The 22,398-nt window shown below is 38.0% G+C and overlaps 4 protein-coding genes across 5 annotated transcripts; 1 reads left to right on the top strand and 3 right to left on the bottom strand.

The window, feature by feature from the left end:
* On the top strand, window positions 1–749 carry LOC141812017 (glutathione transferase GST 23-like). The gene has a single exon (XM_074700107.1). It carries the CDS (start codon window positions 15–17, stop codon window positions 747–749), a length of 735 nt encoding a protein of 244 aa, XP_074556208.1. The 5' UTR covers window positions 1–14.
* A 3,240-nt stretch (window positions 750–3,989) lies between these two features.
* On the bottom strand, window positions 3,990–8,075 carry LOC141811644 (putative mediator of RNA polymerase II transcription subunit 26b). Of its 2 annotated transcripts, XR_012600186.1 has the most exons (10): window positions 7,124–8,075; window positions 6,986–7,054; window positions 6,793–6,875; window positions 6,305–6,357; window positions 6,102–6,220; window positions 5,973–6,000; window positions 5,498–5,889; window positions 5,315–5,405; window positions 5,010–5,203; window positions 3,990–4,077 (listed from the first exon to the last, which is right to left on the bottom strand). XR_012600186.1 is itself a non-coding variant. In XM_074699665.1 (9 exons), exons 1-9 carry the CDS (start codon window positions 7,553–7,555, stop codon window positions 5,079–5,081), a joined length of 1,392 nt encoding a protein of 463 aa, XP_074555766.1. In that variant the 5' UTR covers window positions 7,556–8,075; the 3' UTR covers window positions 4,916–5,078. The 2 variants fall into 2 exon arrangements, 1 of the variants encoding a protein (XP_074555766.1); XM_074699665.1 differs by lacking the exon at window positions 3,990–4,077 and having other exon boundaries at window positions 4,916–5,203.
* A 2,247-nt stretch (window positions 8,076–10,322) lies between these two features.
* Window positions 10,323–14,498, bottom strand: LOC141811885 (RNA polymerase II transcriptional coactivator KIWI-like). Its single transcript, XM_074699959.1, has 4 exons — window positions 14,332–14,498; window positions 14,157–14,262; window positions 10,681–10,703; window positions 10,323–10,580 (listed from the first exon to the last, which is right to left on the bottom strand). Exons 1-4 carry the CDS (start codon window positions 14,455–14,457, stop codon window positions 10,521–10,523), a joined length of 315 nt encoding a protein of 104 aa, XP_074556060.1. The 5' UTR covers window positions 14,458–14,498; the 3' UTR covers window positions 10,323–10,520.
* A 3,095-nt stretch (window positions 14,499–17,593) lies between these two features.
* LOC141848357 (calmodulin-binding protein 25-like) lies at window positions 17,594–18,133 on the bottom strand. Its single transcript, XM_074736386.1, has one exon. The coding sequence runs from the start codon at window positions 18,131–18,133 to the stop codon at window positions 17,594–17,596; it is 540 nt and encodes a 179-aa protein (XP_074592487.1).
* Between the last annotated feature and the right edge of the window lie 4,265 nt (window positions 18,134–22,398).

Raw genomic sequence — 22,398 nt, 5'->3', positions numbered from 1 at the left:
TCCATACATCGTTCATGGATCCCGCCGGAGGCTTTGATCTCGAGCTGCTCGGCTCCTGGGCCGACTCCCACACCCACCGCGTCCAGCTCGCGCTCAAGCTCAAGGGGTTGCCCTTCGAGTACCGGGAAGAAGACTCCCTCCGCCCTTCCGCCGCCGTACTCCTCCACAACCCCGTCTACGGGAGCCTCCCCGTCCTCCTCCACCGCGGCCGCGCTCTCCTTCACTCCGTCGTCATCCTCCAGTACCTCGACGAGGCGTGGCCCAGCGGGCGCCTTCTCCTCCCCTCCGACCCCTGCGACCGCGCAGCCGTCCGCTTCTGGTCCCACTTCGCGGACGACAAGCTCGCCCCCTCCGTCGCCGCCGTCTTCTCCTCCTGCCCCGGCGACGGCCGGAAGGCCGCCGTCGACCAGGTGCACCAGAACCTGAAGCTTCTAGAGAGAGAGCTCGGCGGCGGTGGCGCGTTCGAGGGGAGGAGGTTCTTCGGCGGCGACGAGATTGGGCTCCTCGACGTCGTCCTCGGCTGCGGCTCCTACTGGCTCGCCGTCTTCGAGGAGGTGATGGAGGTGAAGCTGGTGGACCCGGAGGCGTTCCCGCGCTTCCACGCCTGGCTCAGGGACTTCGAGGAGCAGAGGGAGGTCAAGGAGACGATCCCTCCGATCGACAAGCTGCTCGAGTACGCCACGGCCGTCCGGCAGATGATGCTCGGCGGCACCGGCGCCGACGACGACAATGTTGTGGCTGTCAATTAGTTACGTTCTCTGTTCTTGTTCTGCATGCGCCTTGTTTATGGTAATCAGTGAAGGATCATCGAGCTGAGACAAGTATTCCATTTTGCCCCAAACCTTTTCACTTTTCTCAGGTTTCGACGTTGTGATTCAGCTCTAGATTCATTTAACCGATCGAGTTAATACAAGGGAACAAAATAAAATAGTTTTTGAAACTAATTAATAATAATAGTAGTAATCAAAGACAAAGCCAAGGGTGTTTGAATAATTTGGTATCCTTTGGAGTTGATGAAGCAGTCTGACAGGGTTGGCAGAACGAACGTGGAGGCATGCATGCATGGGCTCAGTGATCATTTGTTGCCTTGTGTTCTTTCACTCTACCTCTGTATATCCACACTTTTGTTATGTTTGTCTATCAATATATGTATGGTTTTTTCAAATAATTAAGTTCCTTCACACTCCAAATCACACTTCAAATAATTTTTGATATCTGACAAAGGCTTTAAGTAGGTGTTTTGTTGATAAGCGTCTAAGTTTGATCACGTTAATCGAGGAGATTAATTGTCGGAAAGTTGAGCTTGAAAGGTGATTAACAGCTAGCCAAGAGTTGTGGATTGTTTACCTTGAAGATGATTTAAGCTTATTGATACGGCGAACACCCAATGGTCGTACCTGACGGTGAAAGTCCTGATTAGGTCAAGAATAGATATGACGTGGAGAAATAAGGTCAAAGACCTAGTCCTTGTTGACTGATGCATTCGATCAATCACATCCTTGTTAACTTGACTTGGTCTTCATATTTCGGTTCGTAAGGGTTCGGTCAGATTAGATCACCCTGTCCCCCCAAGGGCTCAGCTCCCTTTCCAGTTCAGTAGTCCTGATGCTCGAGGGCTCAACCTTATACTGCTTCAGTCAGATTAGATCACCTTGTCCCCCAAAAGTTCAGCTCCCTTTCTAGTTCAGCAATCCTGATGCTCAAGGGCTCAGCCTCATACTGCTTTTGTCAGATTAGACCACCCTGTCCCCCATGAGCTCAGCTCCCTCTGCCGCTCAACAATCTCGCTGTTCAAGGGCTCGGTCTCATACCGGCTCAGCGTCCCTGCTGCTCAAGGGCTCAAGATCATATTGGTTCGGCAACCCTGGATCCCAAGGGCTTAGCTCATCTTTCGGCTCAGCAGTTTTGCTTCTTAAGGGATCAGCCTCTGCTAGTTTGCTCAACCATAACAGGCCACTCCATTAGCTCAGTCACTTCACCCCTTTAGGGTTCCATTACCTAGTTGACCCCTAAGTTAGCTCGGATCTCTCTACCTGTAGACACGACCCCCTCTAACTATCTACGGTGCTAGATGACAATAACACATGCAATCAGGATCAGAAAGGCAAGGACGGTTATTAGGTTGTCAGGCCTCGTTCCCTAGATCCTCGCCTACTTCTTCTCACAGCAAAAAGGTAAGAATAATCCGCATGGCTAAAACAGAAGGTGGTTACGAGGTGGCAGGTCCGGTCCCCTAGATGTCATCTTATGCGCGCATCTGTCAGTAATTTGCAGAGTTGGTCTACTTAATGCACGACATTGGCTCACCTCGAGTCGGATACACGACTCCCTCCATGTGAGTATAAAAACTCCCCTTCAGGTATGAAAACTCTCTCTGGACTCCCGCAATCACTACTATTCATTTTTCTTCTCTTGATCGAGTATTCACTGACTTGAGCGTCGGAGTGGTTTGCTGGGAATCTCCAGCACCTACCTAATCCTCTGTTCAGTTCTTATTTGCAAATCTCAGCATGTAAAAAGACGGGAACGGTTGAGGTGGCATAATATTGACTGGTGTCTTGACTAGACCCGGCTCGGGTCAACGGGCCGGGTGGCCCGTTGACCCGGTTAGCCGGGCCGAATCGGAACCGACCCGGCAGGATGCCGGGCCGGTTCCGATTCAAGAGGGTGTGAAACCGGCGGGTTGAATCGCCGATTCAAAATTTTAATTTTAATTTTAATTTTTCATTTTCCCGTTGGAACCGGCGGTTCCAACGGCTCCGATCAACTATATCTTCCGACTCATTGGAAGCTCAAGCATTACTCGACGATTGCACCAGAGCCGAAAAAAGAATCCAAGGAATGCAACTTTTAAAAGACGAAGCCGAAGAATTTGATACTGAAGGAACGAATACAATGGGAGGAACGGGAGGAAATGGAAGTGAGTGAGGTAAAAGGGTGAAAATGTAAAAGAACTACGTGGGCTTTGATTCCCTTATACCCTAAGGGGATACGTAGGCAACTTAGTGCAAGCCCTTTTTTTAATAAATTTTAAATTTTTTAAAATCTCGAACCGTCGCAACCGTGAACCGGCGGTTCCGAACCGTGAACCGTAACCGTCTTGGGCGGTTAAGGTTAAGGGTCAACCTGCCATGAACCGTCGAACCGGCGGTTCCGAACCGTCGAACCGTCAGTTCTGAACCGTGAGCGGGTCTAGTCTTGAGCGTCGTCAGAATCTAATCGGAACACTTATGTATATATTTGGGTTTATTTAGATGATTCAAGTTTGACGATCATCAAATCATCATGGAGACCAAAGGTTTGTTATGTGTATTTGAGTTTATTTAAGGTAGACTATTATTGTAAGGATCGAATGAATGAAGCTTCCACACTTACACGTGTGTAGAAGAAGAGTATGCATTGTAGTAAACGGTAGCTTTTCAATTTATCTTTTTATAGATGGTTGTGCCATGTGAGACCGCTAAGATAACAGATTCTATTTTTTTTTTAAAAAAAAAAGTGTAGAAGAAGAGTATTATCTAGACAGTTATTTCAGGATTATAGTTTATCATGAATTAGTCATTTAGGAGTTAGATTGTCTATAAACTTAGGTTGTTAGATCTTGAAAGTCAACCCTTGTGAAGAGTAGTTAGTCGATGGAAGAAAATATTATGTTTGAAGGTTGGTAATTGACAAAGATGACAAATTCTAGATATTCCCAATTCCATAGCATTGAAAGGTCAATTTTGATCATTTTTAGTATCAAAACTCACATAAAAAAGAATCTAGCTCGATGGAGAGTGAGTCAAACTCAGGTGAGACACTAGCAACTCGTCGAAGGTGGTTGAAGTTGAGATTTGATTTAAGCATTTCAGGAATTATTAAATGAGGTTTTGGTGCCTCATATTATTTCTATCAATTTATAGAGGTATTGAATGGATTGGGATAAGACAAGATCATACTTAATTTATTACCTCGTTATTTTGTTGGATTAATTGTCTCTTTTACTTGGCTTTCAATTTATAGAGTCTGCAAATGATGTCTTGTTCAATCCAAACAAGTTTAACGAAAGAATGAATCCCACTGCAGTGCTGACATCTGTGAAGAACAAATACAGCAAGACCAACAAGTTTCAAACCTTTTGAATCTGCTTTTATCAGCTACGTTAAATTATTGTCTTAGTGCCTTGAGAAAGATGCATAATAAAGACTAGAAGATAATACAAAAAATGAGAGAAAGCATGTGTTCTCCCTCTTCATCAATCCAAGGAGGAGACAAGTCAAGTATGCAGACTTCTTTCTCCACTAATAAATTGTCCTTGCAAGCAAAACAAAAGTCCACCAATGGAAAAAAGATGGCACAGGTCATTGTTTCTTGCAAGATGAAGAACTAAAGTTGGGGACAGAGAAGTCAAAGAAAGGGGCTGCAAATTAATGGTGGTGGTGAGTGTAACAAGGACATTGGAAGAGGTGGAGAAGAACAAGTGGGGACAAATGGGAACCCTGCTCAGACCCTTGCAGTATTTTAATCCATTAATTTATCAGAAGGTTGATGTATCAATCTCAAATGGGGATTTGAGGGTGGGTTTGTTCAGTTTTTTGATCAAACAAACTTGTTCATGTGAAAAAAGAGGAAAGACCACAAGGAGGAAAGGCTTCACCTTTTAGCTGGAAACAAATGGGTGAGTGGCTTCTTTATTGCATCACTGTTTTCTCCACCAAACAACTAATTTAACTTGAGGACCAGGTTTGCCCAAGACAAAAGCACTCAGCAAACAAGGAATGGCACATTAATGCATTCAATGAATCCAGGAGAAGACATGAAAGGAGGTCATAATGAAGGAAAATTGGTTGCAAAGGAATCATGAAATACTGCAACAGAGAAAACTGGCACTAGCTAGCTACCTTATTTATGAAACAAAATGAACTCATTTAACTTCAGGCTAATGATAGCGTGATATCAGAATCTTGTAATGTCGACAAGGAAAATTTTGGGGTTGAATTAGCAAATGTGTTAAAGCATGTACATACATTTTCTCAACAGCAGGCTGCAGATCTTCTGAGAAGGAGAAGAATGGTTTGTTGCCATAGTTGACAGAACTAGTTTCGCCTATTTGCCCAATTCCTAGTTTGGTTTCTGAATTTCTGAATAGGCTGCCTGTTGATGTGAGCTTGTTTTGGTAGATCTTGCAACTCCATCACTTGTATTGTTCTTTGTTTTTTCGCTGCATCAAATGAAACATGTGATAGCCATCAGACCTGGCTTTCCAAAGCAAAATAGCCTCGTAGATGCGAATAAGTCGAGAGAAACAGATTGAATCAGCAAGTTAACAAACCATTTTCTGCTTGCTGATAACCTTCATGAAGCTTGCGCTTTGCAGCTTCAAGCTTAGCCCGCACAGATGCTTCCTCGGAGCATTTTGATCTCTAAATGAAATTGAGGTGTTTAGAAAATCCAAGCTCCTTTGAACAAGCATAGTTTCATGGTTTTATTTTTCTAAATGTTCAGATGAACTTACATCTTGTGGAATCATTGGCAGCTTTCTTTGAAGTTTAGCAGTATCCTGTGGCAGTTTAGTTTTCGTCTCAGCGTATATTTGTTGCTCAGAGGTAAACCTCATCGGTCTGCCAGTTCCAGATTCTGCACTCAAAGGCTTGGTTTCCTTGCTTAGAATGTTTTGTGAGTTTGATTGCTCTATAGAGAATCTTTGTGGCCTTGATTGCTTCATCTCATTATCATATCTTCTCGAATGAAGCTTTTCTTCTGAAACGGCCAACTTTTGTGCTTCCTGCTTCATCGACTCTACTCTTTCATCTCGAACAGATTGTTTCTGCATCCACTTTTCATGATTTTCTTTTTGGTTCCTTCGAGTTTCCCATTGCTTGTCAAAGTCCCTACTGTTTCTAAGATCTGCAGCAAATCGCAGCAAGATGGTATTAGTAATCTAGGTAACTTGATAATGAGAAACCAGAAAGTGGAACCTGGCTACTTACTTCCGTCATCGTCCATTCCATCAAAGAACTTCAAAACCAAATGGTGGGCAAACACATCAAAGAGAGCCGGATCAGTAAATCACAATGATAAAAGTTTAAGCAGATGCTACAAAATATAAAATCTTATACCGCAGAAAGCTGGATGGAGGTAGTCTGAGCAGCAAATAGAGCTCCCTCGTCTAATGGAGGAGAAGGAAGCCCTTCTTCTTCTTCAAACTCACCAGAATGAAGTGAATGCACAGAGTTCTCTGTAAATTACAAGTTCTTAGCTATGTTAGACGATAAGAGGCCAAAAATGGCCCTTAAGGCCACCAGAGAGGAACATGGCATACCAGCAATGGCAGCAGTAGCACTGACCCATTCGTCAACTAAAACCTTCCAACCACTGCCCAAAAATAAAAAACCAAATTGATCAGAAAAGCCTCAATGCATCCGACAAAATTCTCTTAACTTGGAAATTGTTAGCATGCTATCTCTCTTTAACCGTTTCCGAATCACTCAATGCACACCTAAAAGGAATTAATAGAGGCAAAATGATGTCCAAGTTAAGGAAAGTTGAAGCAATGAAGAAAACAGTTTCTTAGACTGGAAAATTTCTCCAATAAGCTAAGCTGCAAATGTGTTACAAGCTAAAATTGAGCTATAACTAGTGAGAACTTTCACGTACATCGCAAATATTATCCAGTAACTATCAAACTAAATTGAAGTTTAAACAAGACTAAATTTGAGAAACATGTCTGATATGAAGGTCACTGCATAAATTTTCCAATTTGTCTACCCAATATGTATTGTGACGATTGACAAAGTAAAAGAAACTTACTCGATGAGAGTTCGCACAAGGTGTCGAATTTGCTTCGAAGCATGTTTTCGCAAGACATTAACAGCCTTTCCAATCTCGGTGGCCTGTGTTCCAAAAGAAAAGTTAGAGAAGATTCATCAATTCAGCTTCAGATGTATCTGACTCGTGAGAGAAAAGGGATCCAGATGAAGCAAATAGCACACTGAATCAGCACCTTGAGGACGTCGACGGTGAGCTCCATGAGTTGCAGCCGCCTCAACGACTCGAGCAAGACGTTATCAGACTGCAAAAGGAGACCCAGACCATGAGAAAGGTTGAGTTTTTAATGCAGTAGAAGAGGGCAGGAGCGAACCTCATCATGGTGATTGGAGAGGACCTCCTTTATGCGCAGGACCTCTTCGAGGGTTTGGCCCTCCTCCTCGATCTCTTCGGTGAGCGCCTCCGCCTCGTCGAAGGTGTAGTTGCTGACGACGCGATGGGAGAACTCGGGGCCGTCGTTGCAGCTATCGACCTTGCTATCCTTTTCTGCGCCCGCAACCCTCTTCACGCTGCCGTGCCCTTCCTCCGCCTCGGCCCCTTGCGGCTCGACGCGATCGCAGGCGAAGCACCGCGGGAGCAGCGCGATGAAGAACTTCTCCACGATCCGGTCGCGCCTGCTCCGCAGCTCCTCGGGGTAGTCGGAGGCGGCGACGAGGATCGCGTGCTCGATCACGTCGAAGATGTCGGAGTCGGCGCTGCGGAAAAACTTCCGCCAGTAGTCAACTGACCCGGAGGAGCTCGCCATGCGGCGTCGTCAGTGGAGGAATTCAAAGTCGCCAAATCCGCAGCAAAAAGACCTTAAAAAATCGAATCTTGGACACCGATCCCGCGTCCGGCGACCGGAATCGCTCGAATGCCACAAATCTTTTCGCCGATCAACAGCTGCTTAAATTTTTGTCCATGTAGCAAGAAGAAGAACCGATTTTTTTCCTTAAAAGAAACAAAAACACAAAAGCCCAATCTTTTTGTCACTCATCCACGGATGAGTCCGATGTATCACAACCCCAAACTGTAAAATTTCTCAAGGAGAAAAATTCCGATCGCCTGTGTAGCTCGATCGCCGCGGGGGGTGGTGCCTTTTACTCGTAAACTCGAGGAGTGATGATTATCAGGAAGCCCCGCACTTATCCGGATCCCCTTCACCACCCCTCCCCCTACTCTCTCTCTCTCTTCTCCTCGCTTTGCCACGCGACCACAACCTCTAAATTGGGTAGATGAATCGTCCAAGGAGTCGCTCGCTCTCTCTCTCTCTCTCTCTCTCTCTCTCTCTCAGCGAGATGGATCGAGTCCAAGCCGCACCTTCAGCCCGCGTTTTGCAGTAAAAAGTCCAACCTTTTCCCGCCGCCCCGTAGGAAAAGCTTGACGCAGTCCGCTGGACACGAGGACCAGATTTACTGCTAAATCATGGATTATAAAACGGCTAATTAATAAAGTTATTATTTATATATATATATGAATTAATCATCTCCCAAATTAATTGATTCGAAAAATTAATATCTGAATTTTAAAAAATAAATTTTAAAATCAATATGAATGTGACTTTAACAGATTGTTGTTATTATTTAAATAAACAATAAAATTAGTTAAAAGGTCCATACCACTGAAATAAATTTTAAAAAAAAAATTTTAAAAATCAAATTATGCAAATGATAATAGAAGGATAAGGATTAAGGAGCCGTGGGCCCCATGTGACGGCTGGCAGTGCCGAGTGGGGTCCTTTTTTTTTGACTCGAAGGCGGAACAAATTCGAGACCCGTGAACGTCTCCGCGGAAGTTGATCCAACGGTAAGGTCGCCGCTAGACTCGATCTGACGGTGACAGTGAGAGTTTTAAGTTTTACTTAGCCTGAGATTGTAGGAGATCAGGGCGGTCATTTCCCGTTCCGTTCGCCCCGGGTCGCCGCGTAAGTCGGCAGAAGACCGAACGCCCGCGCGATGCCGTAACCCCCCTGTGAGGTTACCGCAACACTACGATGCGACTTCTTTTTAAAAAATATTTTAGTCATGAAAAATTAAAAAAATTCTAATCAGAAAAATATATATATATATAACAACACTTTTAGATAAAAAAAATATTTTTAAAAAATATTAAAAAGGCAATAATTGATTTTTAACGCAACTTGATAAAATATTCAACCGTTGAATATTGACCGGCAGTTAAAAGAAGTGAACGAACTATATTTCCTCTCACCAAACCTATTTTGAAAGTGAGTTTGCTTGATCGGCAATTTATCATAAAAGTACTCGATTTTAAAAAAATGTATATTTTTAAAAATTTATTTTCCCTCTTTTGTAAAAAAATAAAATAAAATCACAGCCGTTGTCTATTATTGGTCACGATTTCATGGACGATCTTGATCTCTCGGAGCTAGACGAGAGTTTGCAGCGGCCTCAAGCTCCCTTGGTGAGCACGTTGTTGCCGTGTTCATAATCTTAAAATTAACGACTGAAATTGATGTTTTTAATAAATAAATATAAAAGTCAAGTAAGTATTTTATTTGAAATTGATATCTAATACGATAAATTGGCGTTGTTTAATTGCTGTGCCTCATTTAAAACGCAAGGGTTTGACTCTTTCCTTCCTTCCTTCCTTCCTCCCCACGCTGCGCCTGCACTGCCTTCGTGCATCGTCTGCCGCTCAACTAACAAGCGTGCATCACATGGCAATGCGTAGCGCTGGCTGAGCGCGAGGTGTTCGACGTTTTGCGTCAATGGAGAAAAACGGAGGAAAGGAAAACATGCACGCCATGCGATTAATGGGTGGACCACGTATCTATGGGCATCGGGAAGGCACACAAAATGCATGCATGTTCCTTTGTACTATATTTTTTAACTTAGTTCTGGATTAAATAATTAGTTGTATAAGTTTTTAGACTAGTCCTGTGATCTATTAATTGTTTGCAGATTTAGGGAATTATTGAAAATGTTCGTGACGTTTAATGAATACCCAAATTTAGTTTCTTGGGGAAGGATGTGTCCATTTTGATGACAATAAAAATATTAGAAGCTTTTAATATTAAAAAAATTAATTTTTTTATATATAAGAATATTATATTGGGCATGTGAGCACCAAATGTAAAAAACATATATATTTTTTTATTTTATTTTTTAAATTAAATAATTTTAAGAATAAATCTCGCAAAATTTCTAAATTTTGTAAGATGCCTTCTAAATTTCTAATTAATATTTATGGATAAAAATTTTTTTAAAAAATGATACACTACATGAAAATATAGTATAATACACTATACTACATGAATGTGAAACCCAAATCTATAGTGTATCATACTGCATTTTTATGTAGTGTATCATTTCTTAAATTTTAAATTATTCATAAATAATATGTACAAACAAAACTTGTAAACTATATTTATTACAAGTTTGTAAACATAACTTTATTAAACTCATTAATCAAATAAATAAACTTCAAAATATAAAAATTGTAATCAATCAATTTCAAATTAAAATTTTAATAATATATAAATAGATTTTTTTGGCCTAGCAAGATATCATTTTTATGTTTATATAAATTTTCTATATAAAGCATTTGGTTCAAGAGTAATCTTCCAAGATCCTAATCATTAACTAACAACATTCATTAACTAACATTAGTCCTTCCAAGACCCTAATCATTAACTGAAATTGCAGGAGAGAGTGCTACCTTAGGCCATTCAAACCACCAATTTTAAAGTCTTCTCGAGATCTTGTAAGCTACATATTTTCCTGTACTGCTGCATCAATTTCTTCGACATGTTCGAGCAGAACTTTCCACTGTACATAAAAATGATAATGCCCAAGTTAAAAAAAAAAACATAAACACAAATTAGAAGAGAGTAGCTTGCTAATTGAGATCCATCAGGTTGGTGCTTACCTGATCCATTGGCAGCGATATACCTGAAGAACATAAACATCAAACTGCGATCAGCCGGGACACAACAGAACAAATATATGCAATCAAGTTTTGAGGGTAAATCTTCTTCCCAGTGTCCGATATGCTTTGTACATGGAGCAGGTACATAAAATGCAATTTAAACTCGCACAAAAGAAAAAAAAAACACAATAAACCAATAATAACTGTTGTTTTTCACATCATTTTATGTGGAGATAATAAAGTCAAGATAGCAGAAGAGAGAAACAGATATGGTGCATCAATTTTATGCTTCCACTCACCCCATCCAAGTTTTGGGGAAGAGCAAGTTGATAAACTCCAAGGCAAGTAGATACAAATATTGATTAGGGCAGGTCAAATGATCATCCTTAGTTATTTATTGAACTAAGTGTTCATGCCACATCAGGATTAATGGATGTGATCTATTGTTTGTTTGCCCAATTTTGGATATGCAAAGAATTCTCCTCGTCATGGTTGACGATAGGTGATAAGGTGTAGGCAAAAAACCAACAAGAGGTGCCTATTCAAAGATATGCACTATTATCCCAAAGGATCACCAACTGTCCCGAGCATTTACAACAGATTTTCAATTAATGTTCGGTTTAAATTAATTAATTTTCTTTATTTAAAAAGTTTGTGTAGTGAGTGATTGAACAGGTGTACTATCCTCACTTGTACAAGAATGTGTAGGTAGAAAAAGTTCGTGACATGTAATTTATAAGAAAGCATCTCTATATAATCTTTTCTTTAGTGTAGAATTGGAAAATCTTTCATCCAAAACAAATTACACAGAAATGTAGACTTATCATCAAACAAGCTCTTCTTTCCTATTCAGAAATTAGGCAGAAATAAAGCAGTCTTGTGTCTTCGAAGAGATGCTTCATGGCTCACAAATGGAAAGAATGGACAACTCAAAAGAGAAGGATTCCACTGTCAATTCAGTTAATAGAAAATGGTTCTATTTTCTTGCAATTTCTGAAAGGAAGAAATGGCGCATTCAAAGAAGCAACTTAGTGGCATGCAAGTCTAACGGACTGTCAAAAACCCATTCTTCTATTTTGGCCAACCAATCAAGAATTGCAATCAAGTCTAACCGACTGTTAAAACTAGCTTCAAACTTAATTCTAGTGGCATCTCTTAACTCATGTCTAGTTAACGGCTTTAGGAAAGGAATCTTCTCTAAGCATAAGATGATGATCATCATGCAGGTTATGCCTAGGTGAGACTTGTGAGCTTACATTAGATACATGATCTAGCATGCTAAAATTGTTTTCATCTGCTAGTTGATTGAACATTGGCATAACAAATTTTTTAAATCATTCTAGCTTATCAGCTCTAGTTTTTAAGGCGTGACAATTCCTAGATCCTCACATCTATTATTTATGTCTCATAGTGGTATTACATCCCATCAATAAGAGTGACAAGTATGGATATGCAGGTAAAGTAGAAAACAAATAAGAGACTGCATAAATGTTGCTTTTCAGTAAGGTAAAGTTTTAACTAAGAAAGAATGATAAACAAGTAGGATGCTAGGTAAATGAAATTTTTGTTTACTAGGGTGGAGGGTTTCTAAGAAAAATTAGGTACATGGAAAAGAATTGGCTAAACCAACATGAATTAAACAAAATTATTTTTTAAAGGCGAGAAACAAACTTATCAAGGTTATATCAATCTAATTTGATGATGAAAATGGATACATGAAAATCTCAATCAAGTTGTGTGATGTTTGTGTTGGACCTGATCCAAGCTTTAAAGAAGATGAGAACAAGGTGGCCTGATTATTGTAGCAGGTGGGGATTTTATAGGATTTATTATAGCTACAGTAACTTCTTTAAATTGCTGTAGAGGACCAACATAGGATTTGGTCACAAGTTGAGGGGCTATATATATATATATATATATATATATATATATATATATATATATATATATATATATATATATAGCAGTGTGCAGTGTTGTGTGGGTTTTAATGAGCAATTTTGCACAGGCATTGGTGCTCAAGGCTTGCATGGTGCATAGAGCAATGGTGCACTGAGCTCGTGTGTATAGCATCTAGTAGTGCAGGGATGTGGATCTGCTGCAAGGTGTCAATGACATCATGCACAGGTAGTGGAATGAGCAGGCAGAGGAGATGAGGCAGATAGTTGGCTCCTGGAAAAATCACAGTGGTCAAACGGCAGCAAAGCAAGCTCCAATGCCCATAGGGGGCAGCCTTATGCAAGTGTGGTAGAGCCAAGAGTACAGGTTGGTGCTAGTGGACACGAAACAGCAGGTTGGTGTGGGTTGAGTGGTTGACGATATGGAAAAAGGAATATAACTAATTCTTCTGCTTAAAATAGAATAGAAAGGAAGTGCTGATGATATTCTCACAAAAATGGAGGGGAGAGAGGGAATGTACGTGTCAACTCCAAGCCAGGGTTGAACTCTAGTACTACTTGATGCATAGCGAGAAAAAATTTCAAGCTGAGAAAACTCACAGAGAATTTTATTAAAATTCCAAAATGAATCACATTCAAAGTCCAAAGCCCCTTTCATAAAACAAAAAGGAGAACTTCTCCTAAAACTAGGTCAAATTTAGAACATAATACAGAGTTTGGACAAACTTTCAAAACTTTGAAATATTTTTTACAATAGAAATTATCAACAACAAAATTATCTATTGTATTACCTGCACATCTAAAATTAAAGGCATGACATCCATTAAACCACACATACATAAATTGACACACAACTACAAAGTTACAACTTGTACAAAGAAAGAAAAGGTTAGTTGATTCAAAATAAAAAACAAAACAAAACAAAAAAAAAAAATCCTCATGCATGATGTGGTTAACCAATATGCATACTACTCAACCTACGAGCTTGTTCTCAATATAATCCAATAGGTACTGACAGTTTTGATATGGTGAACTAACCATCCCATGCCTTATGTTTGATAGGTTACCAATAATGCTAACTTGTTTGGAAAAGATTCTTAGAGGATATCATTTATGTAAAAGGAACAATAACTTGTTTTCAAATCAACTATAATATTCTTGTGTTGAGAGAAGCTTCTTCAAAAGTACTTAAAAGAGTAAAATCAAAGTTAATGACTTAAGAAACTCTCTTCACCCTCCTTATTTCTCAAGTTGGAGGGGTAAGAAACTGCATAGGATGAAGGAAAAGTGAAGGGGATGGATCACCTTTTTCATTAAAAGTTCCTTCCAAACAACGGATACACATCCTTTCCCCCTTGCGTTCCTTCACTCCTAACTCTTATCCTCACAGCCTATAGTTTGTATTATTTATCAATTATACGAAAGAGTACATCAAAATTATGGATTGGGATTAAAACTCCATTCTTAAGAAGAGGGAGGGAGCAAATCCAGTATCGATCCCATCACCTACTCAGAGCCTTCCGTATAAATAAAGAATGAAAAGCTTCGAAACGAGTCAGTTAGTTCGAGAGAGCGGACCTTTCTTCCCAGGCAATTCCTTGCCGTCTTTCGCATAGAACTCTCTGATGTCAACCACGACGTTCCCCTGCCACTGCCGCACCGAAACCTTCCGATTCTTTGAAATCTACAAGTGGAACCCCAAGAAATCCATGACATCGCGGCATCTAGGGTTTTAAGCAGCGAAGGATCATACCTGACACACGGTGATGCCATCGACTACCCCGCCGTCGTCGGAATCCCTCTTAGGGAACTTCCTGGAGTGGGGAGCTTCATCGAAGTCTTCATCGGTGGTCTTCCTCTTCCAACCTTTCTTCCACATACCTCCACTCCCACTGCTCTTCGCCTCTTCCTTCCTCACCCCTAATTTGATGCGATTGCAATATATATTTTGCAATTTGATCTATAAAGTATTGCCTATTAATATTATAACATAAATTTAGTAAATAGTTCGAAATGTTAATGTAAAAATAAAATATAAAAGTTTCTTAAAACTTTTTACAATTGCTCAAAGGGTAACTTTAAAATTTCAAAATATCCAAAAGACACCAGATTTTCAGAATTGGTAAAAGACATACCTATTTTTCAGCAATGATACATTACATAAAAATACAATATAAAAATGTAATATAATATACTATAAATCTAGATCTCACATCCATACAGTAGATCTCACATCATACAGTGTAGTGTGTCATGTTACATTTTCATATTGTGTTTTCATTTAGTGTATCATTTTTTTTCCCAATATACCTCTCCTATACATAGTTCATCCATTATCTTTTTCTAAAGCATTTCATAAAAAATTAAAATTAATTTTATATTCGAATCCATATAAATATCTCTCTTCTCGTATGGAGGTCAAGGTAAAAAAATAAAAATTTGATTATATTATTAAGAACTTTCATATAAAAGATACGTTAATGACTCTAATTTATATTTTTTAAAATTTAATTATTAAATTCAAGATAAGTCTCTAAATTTATCTATTTTATTTTTAATTTTAATAAAAAAAACAAAAAATAAAAAGGAGGTTAATAAAAAGTTTAAAAGTTAAAAACATTTTTTTTTCTATTTATATCTAACAACAAAAGAATAAAAAAATTAAAATTTTAGTTATTTTATTAAAGGTTTTCATTAAAAAAATGATGGATGATCTTAAAATTTTAAAATTTATATTAAATTAATAGTATTCACTCTAAATAATCATGTGTAGGAAGAATATTACACTATAATATTGAATTTTCAAATTCAACACTACATATAGTGGTACTACCATTAATCTTCAGAAATCAACACTAATATCTATGTCAATTGACACACGATTATAATTTTATTTACTAGTCTCAAACTAAAATTGCACACTATATATATAACTCCTATATATTCAATATTTCCATCTCATTATAAGTTTTCAAAAATCTAAATCATCTAGGTCTATCAATGAATTTCGATCAAAATCCATTGATAGATATAGAGAGTTCTAATCGGACTCATTCCAACTCTCGTAGGTTTTTGTAGTGCCTAGGAGTCCAAATGTGTCTTTGTTATCATCGTAAATTATTCCCAACGTTGCTCAAAAAGTTTAGAAAGTTTCAATCTTCATGCCAATTGACACAGGTTCATAATTTCTTGTATAACATTCAGGCTCAAGTTTTCTTACCAAATCTACCTTCTATATAATACCCTCTTCCTTTACATGTCAAATTTTTAAAAATTCAAATTTCTCTTTCGATCAAAACTAACTGATAGATCTATTCCAACTCCTATGGAATTCTGTAGTTCACCAAAGTTCAAATGTGCAACCTCCTTTATTGTTTCATAACCTTCCCAATACTGATCAAAAGAATTTTAAACTTTTAGAATATTGTGATGTCGGTATAAGAAGATTAGCACCACATATCTTCAAAAACCAATACTATCGTGTATGAGAAGAACAAACACTGTGGTATCGATTTTGGAAGACCAACATCACAGTGATGCTAATCTTCAAAAATCAACACCACAATATTTATTTTTCTCATAGACAGTGGTACTGGTTTCTGATGATCAGCACTATTGTGGTGTTAATCTTCTTATATAAGTACGATAGTGTTCTGAAAGTTTAAAATCCTTTTAATTACTAATTTGAAGATCTTGAAACAATAAATGAGGGTACATTTAGATTCCAATAGACTACAGAAACTCACAATTTAATTAGAGTTCTTTAGGTCTATTAACGAATTTTAATCGAAATCTATTGATCGACTTAAGGGATTTGAATTTTTAAAAATTGACATGTAATAGAAGAGGGTAGTGCAATGAATGTATTTATGATATCCATGACTAGTTTTGACATCCCTACAATAAATTATAAGTAAAAATTAATTAATAAAAAAAGATAATTTCTCCATGCCTCCGAAAAAACATTAACCAATATTTTTTGCCCTTGAAACTAATTTGTTATAGGTTCACCTTGTAATTTATTATAGATTTTTGAATGAGCTTCAATTTGATAGGTTGTGTGTCCCGTGATTTAATCTGAGTCAAAAGTCATGTTCTCCAAAAAATTGCTCTATTATTCTACATCAATTAATGACTTCAAGCTGATAGCTATGGACATATATAGATTCCAGAATACTTCAAAAATCCACAGGTACTGGAATAGACCTGATCGGAGCTCTCTAAGTCCATCAATAAGTTTTAATCGAAATTCATTGATCGACCTAAGGAATTTGGTTTTTAAAAAATTGACATGTAATGGAAGAGGATAATATGTAAAATGTAGATATGGTAAAAAAAATAAATCTGAGCCTGAGTCTCCTATAAAATATTATGGGTATGTACCAATTAGCACAAAGTTTAAAATTTTCTAAACCTTTTGAGTAATGTGGGAATACTTTACAATAATAATATAGGACACATTTGGATTCCTAGGTACTCTAGAAACCTACAGGAGTTGAAATGGATCGGATCAGAGCTCTTTAAGTTCATCAATGATTTTAATCGAAACTCATTATTAGACTTAGATAACTTAGATTTATAAAAGCTTATAATGATGAGATTGAAATGTCGAGTGTGTATGAAGTATATATAGTGTGCAATTCTAATTTTGAAATTTATAGGTGAAGTTATGATCGTGTGCCAACTAATATAAATATTGATGTTAATTTTTGAAGATCAGATTGGTCTTCAAAAATCAACACTGGTCTTCCGAAATAACACCATAGTATTTATTCTTCTCATACACTATAATATTGATTTTCAAAGATCATCACTATTATATGGCCACATACACTATAATATTGATTTTCAAAGATTATCACTAAAATTTTTAAAAATAATTTTAATTATTGTCAGGAAGGCTCTGAAATTCATTCTCACAGCTCACATACAAACTGACTCTTGTATGCTAAGATTACTCAGAACCGTTCGATGGCCATCAAATGGTCGATCAAATACCACAGCGGATTCGGGTCTCAGTTGACGACCCCCGGACCCATCGCCGGTGGACCACCGGGCAGCGCGACGATCGGGTCCAAGTCCGCGAAAACCCAGCCATCGGCCGGTCCAGTCGCAGTGTCCTGCTCGAGCCGGTTCAGCAAGCACGCCGACACGTCCAGCTGCGTCGGAACGAAGCCACTCCCCTGGACGGCGGGAAGCGGCGGATCCTGGGCCCGAGTCCCCTCCGTACCGCCGCGGACATCGACGCCGGTCACCTGCTGGACCATCTGGAGAAAGTTGGCCGGGTCGGCGGCGATGTAGGTGGTCGGCGACCGCTTGCACGCCCGCGGCTTCCGCTTCTTCCCGATCCGCCCGGAGGGCGGGTGGTCACGTAGGCGGAGCGGCGGGCTGCCAGCGAGGGGGAGCGGGAGAAGGAAGGGGGAGGAGGAGAGGAAACCGGGCGGCGAGGAGGCGACGGCGGAGGATGGGCCGGAGAGGAGGGGCAACCCTGTGGCGCCGGCGAGGGCGTCGTTCTCGATGCAGGCGTAGATCGATGGGAGGAGACCCTCCGCCATGGCTTCGTCGGCGGTTGGTGGCTGCTTCTGGATTCCAATAACTCGAGTAGGAAGGAGACGGAGAGCATCTTATAGTTGTTGCTCTGTTTACTATAGAGGAGTGGAAAGGGCGGATAGTCCATTGTTTACTAGATGGCGTTTACTAGAGGGAGAATTAGTCAAATTAAATGTGAATTATTTTTGACATAAACCTAATTATTAATATCATTAATTAAAAGGATGTCTTTTTAAAAAAATTAAAATAATACAATTTGCATTATTTATTTATTTGCAGTTGACCTTTATCAACAAACACTCGAACAACTTGCTCTTCTGTGAGTTGACTTTTCCAGACCTACTCCACCCGCCAACTTCCAACTCGTCCTGTTTAAGGTGCTGCAATGCAATCGGATTAAGTCAACCCTTGCACGTCTCCATCTCAAGGTAGGGGTGGGGCCCCTGGAATTGAACTCCTAATGCATGGCTGGCAGTGGTTTTTGACTTTGGAACATCAGGGCCGAGTGGTCCTGTTTGACTTTTTAAGCTTCTGGAAAGTCAGACGAAGGTCAATGACTTGAGTTGCCATATCGATCTAGCACAAACCATGCTGTTTCAGGAAACCACTTGATCAAAACTGACCCGAGTTTGCTTCTGTTCCTTAATCAATGATAACGGACCAAGGAGTTTGGTCTTTGAGTGTCGGTGCGTATAGCTTGTTCTTTCTTGCGTCTACCGTGACTACTACCATCATTATATCGTCTAGATGTACACTTACCTCGTGCGAAGTTATATGAATTAAAGATAATCAACCACCGCGATTAGTAGGTTTACAAGTATGAATAACAATGCTAGATTTAAAAGGAGTTTGGCTAGCTAGAGATAGAGAGTTTAAATTTGTTTAAAGGTATTATTAGAAAAGTATAGATTTTTCTTTCTTACCTAAATATGATTATATAATAATTTTAATTAAAATTATCACGTAATTTCTCAATGTAGCTTTTTAGAGTTATTTGAACATTTTATGAACGTATGAATAGATTTTAATAGTATTTTAGAGAATATTTATACATTTCAATTCAAAATTAAATAGAAAATAACCATATATAATTTTGGAGAACATGCTTATTTTTAAAATTATTTGAATAAGCGAACTTTAATAACCTTTTATAATATATCAATATATTTAAATGTAAATTTTAAATAGAAAATAATCATTTAATTAAAATTATTACATGATTAATTTATAATTATTCGGATGCTTTAAAAGTACAAATAAAATTTTAAAGTATATTTATTTATTCAGATAAAAGTTATCAATTTTAACCAAAATTATTATATATGAATGATCAAAATTATCAAAAAAATTATCACTTTGATTTCTTATGTTTAATTATATATTTTAAAAATTATAACTAATATTTTTTACATTTTTTTAAGATTTAAAATTTAGGGTATAATTTTTATGTCAAAGTAAATAAAAATTAAAGGAATCAAAAATTTAATTTGAGATATCATTTCGGGTTAAATTTGATGATCATTAATTGGAGTTAACGTGACCGTGTTATAACCACTGGCTAAATAAAAATATATAAATATGGGGTGGGCCAATGATTAATCCCGATTGCACATGAACGTATTAAAACATTAATATTCATGTGCCACATCATTTTTTTCTCTCTCTTAAGATGTTAGAATTAACGTCCATTAATGCAGCGTTGCGGTTGCTCTCATGTATGAGTTGATATACTGTACATCGTTAAATACCTAATATAAATTATTATTTTTAAAATTTTTACTCTTTTAATTTAAATATTATATGTTAAATCCTAAATCAAAATAAATTTAAAAATAAAATTTTATATTAAATGCTCACTTTCGTGTATCTTATCATTTTTGTGTATATAAAAGCCCATTCAAACCTTTAAAAGGGAATGAATATGTTTTTAAAGAAATTATGACAAATTACCGGTTCCTCATTAATAGAATAATCCTTGGCCATTTAATATTTAATACTAGATTTTATCTAACCATAAATATGTATTAATTTATATACAATAGTTCTTAAAATTTGGGAGAACTGTTAGGGCTTCAACGAGCTAAAATTTATGGATTAATAGCCCGAGGATCCAACAGGTGGAAGAAAATTTTTTTTAAGAGATTTTAAAGATTTTACATAGCGGAAGATTTCGACATATAAACATAGCACATAAATCATTAACTTAAATGATTTACTTAGTTCATAATCCGGCTGCTATGTCCAAGGTTAGATTTAGTATTTTATCACCTCTATTAATTTTCTCTTTTTCGAATCAAATCCGAAAAGGAAGAAATTTTTTTACAACAGTATTACAATACAAGCAAAAAAAAAAAAAATGAAGCAGTAAAAGTTATAAAGAATTACTTGAGAGTGAGATTTGAGTTCTTGGAATGCTTGTACTAAAAATGGATGTTGAGTTTAAGGAAACCTTAGCAAGACTTTGGCACAAAAATATTGGAACAATATGAGAGCTCTATTTTGAAATTGAAAGTTTTACTTCTTATATGAATGCTTGACTCGAACAGAACTATAGATTTCTTTTCAAATATCAGTTAACTAATGCACACATTTAGTTAATTGACATGGTCTCCACAACTATTTCTTCTATTGAACGATCTCTAAACCTTGTAAAATCTATTTGATTTTGTTGATAATTTGAACATCAATCGATTGTTGATTCCAAACAATTGACTGATAGTAATAATCAATCGAATCTAACAGTTGAATTTATTTGCTTCTATTTAATTTTTGATCACTATCAATCGATTGGTATCCATAATCAAATCAGTCAAATCAATTTATTTCTATTCGATTTCTTAATCGGTATTAATCGACTGATGTCATCAGTTGACTGATACTATCAGTCGATTAATATCATCAGTCGAATTAATTTACTTATGTTCAATTCCCGATCAATATTAATTGATTGATATTCAAAATCAATCAGTCGACTGTTTACCTATTTTTAGCTATTTTAATGATTGAAATCACCTAACTTCATCTACTCACAATTCTTGTTATCTCCTGCCAAAGAACCTTATTCTTTAGACTTTTCGTGCTTGAAAACTCAATTTTCTAATTTTCATTTTACCTTGCATCTGATCTTCTAATTTGCTTGGGCTTTTCCTCTTGCTAAAAATTCAACCTCCAATCTTTTTTTACTTCACCATTTTGTATCCGATCACATGATCTATGAGAACTTATATGTATGCTTAATACGAACGTTTTCATTTCATTAATTTTAACTTAAATACTATCTCATCCAAATTATATTCTCTTTATTATTATTTTAAATTTTGTATATCTTTTTAATAATTTTTATTTTTTCTACAAAAATAACTTATATAATAATTTTAATTAAAACAATTATATTAGTTTAATGTTTTATCACTTATATCAATTATAACCAAAATTATTATATATGAACGATCAAATTATAAAATTTTATCACTTTAAGAAAAATTTCAGGGACCGACTCCGATTGCCACGTGGCATCTCCTTGCATGGCGCCACGTGGGAGCCAAGCGAGCCTATTTAAAACGCTCTGCTGCCGCATTATCGAAGAGTTTCATAGCAGAAGACAGCGGATAGACGCAACGGCACTCTCCAGATAATCGCCACCTCCCCCGCTTCTTCCTCTCAATCCGCTGCCTTCTTAATCTCCTCCTATCAGAACATTCGAGAAAACCCTAGCAGAAACCTCCCTCTGTCTTTGCGGCTGCGACTGCGAGATCAGAAGCCTCCACCCGCCCTCTGTCTTTGACGCCAGGTTAGTCTTAATCTCCGTGTTTGTTCGCCATTCGATCGCCATTGACGCCGCAATCTCTATCTCCGTGTTTGTCCAGGAATGCATTGTAATCTATGTGCCGTTCCTTTGTGTTCTGTAGTTCTTTGGCTTGGAACCATTGGATATCCAAGCATCTGGATTGAAGGAGTTCGTAATGTTGTGACTCTTCGTTGTGCGTGTTCTTTGGTCTTTGGTTGCGATTCGGGGCTTGTCGTTTTGGATCTGTGTTATAGCTGGCACGGTTAGCTGATTCCGTTGTTGTTTGTCTTCCTCCTCGCCTCCGTGGTTCTCGCGCGGAGCTCGCATCCCGTGATCGAGACCTTCCAATCTGTCTGCGAGCAGTAACAGAGCTAACTGCTTTCTCTATCGGTTGGAGCGTTGGCTCTCGTAGCCAGTGTTCTTGTCTAGGTGAATATCGTGGTAATCCGTTGGGTATTATTCCTCCTTCTATTCTTCTTCTTC

The sequence above is a fragment of the Curcuma longa genome, chromosome 17 (assembly GCF_044706935.1).
Source record: "Curcuma longa cultivar G26 ecotype Majalengka, Jawa Barat chromosome 17, ITB_CL_G26_1.1, whole genome shotgun sequence".
NCBI classification, from domain to species: Eukaryota; Viridiplantae; Streptophyta; class Magnoliopsida; order Zingiberales; family Zingiberaceae; genus Curcuma; species Curcuma longa.
This window is presented reverse-complemented; position numbering and strand designations above follow the sequence as displayed.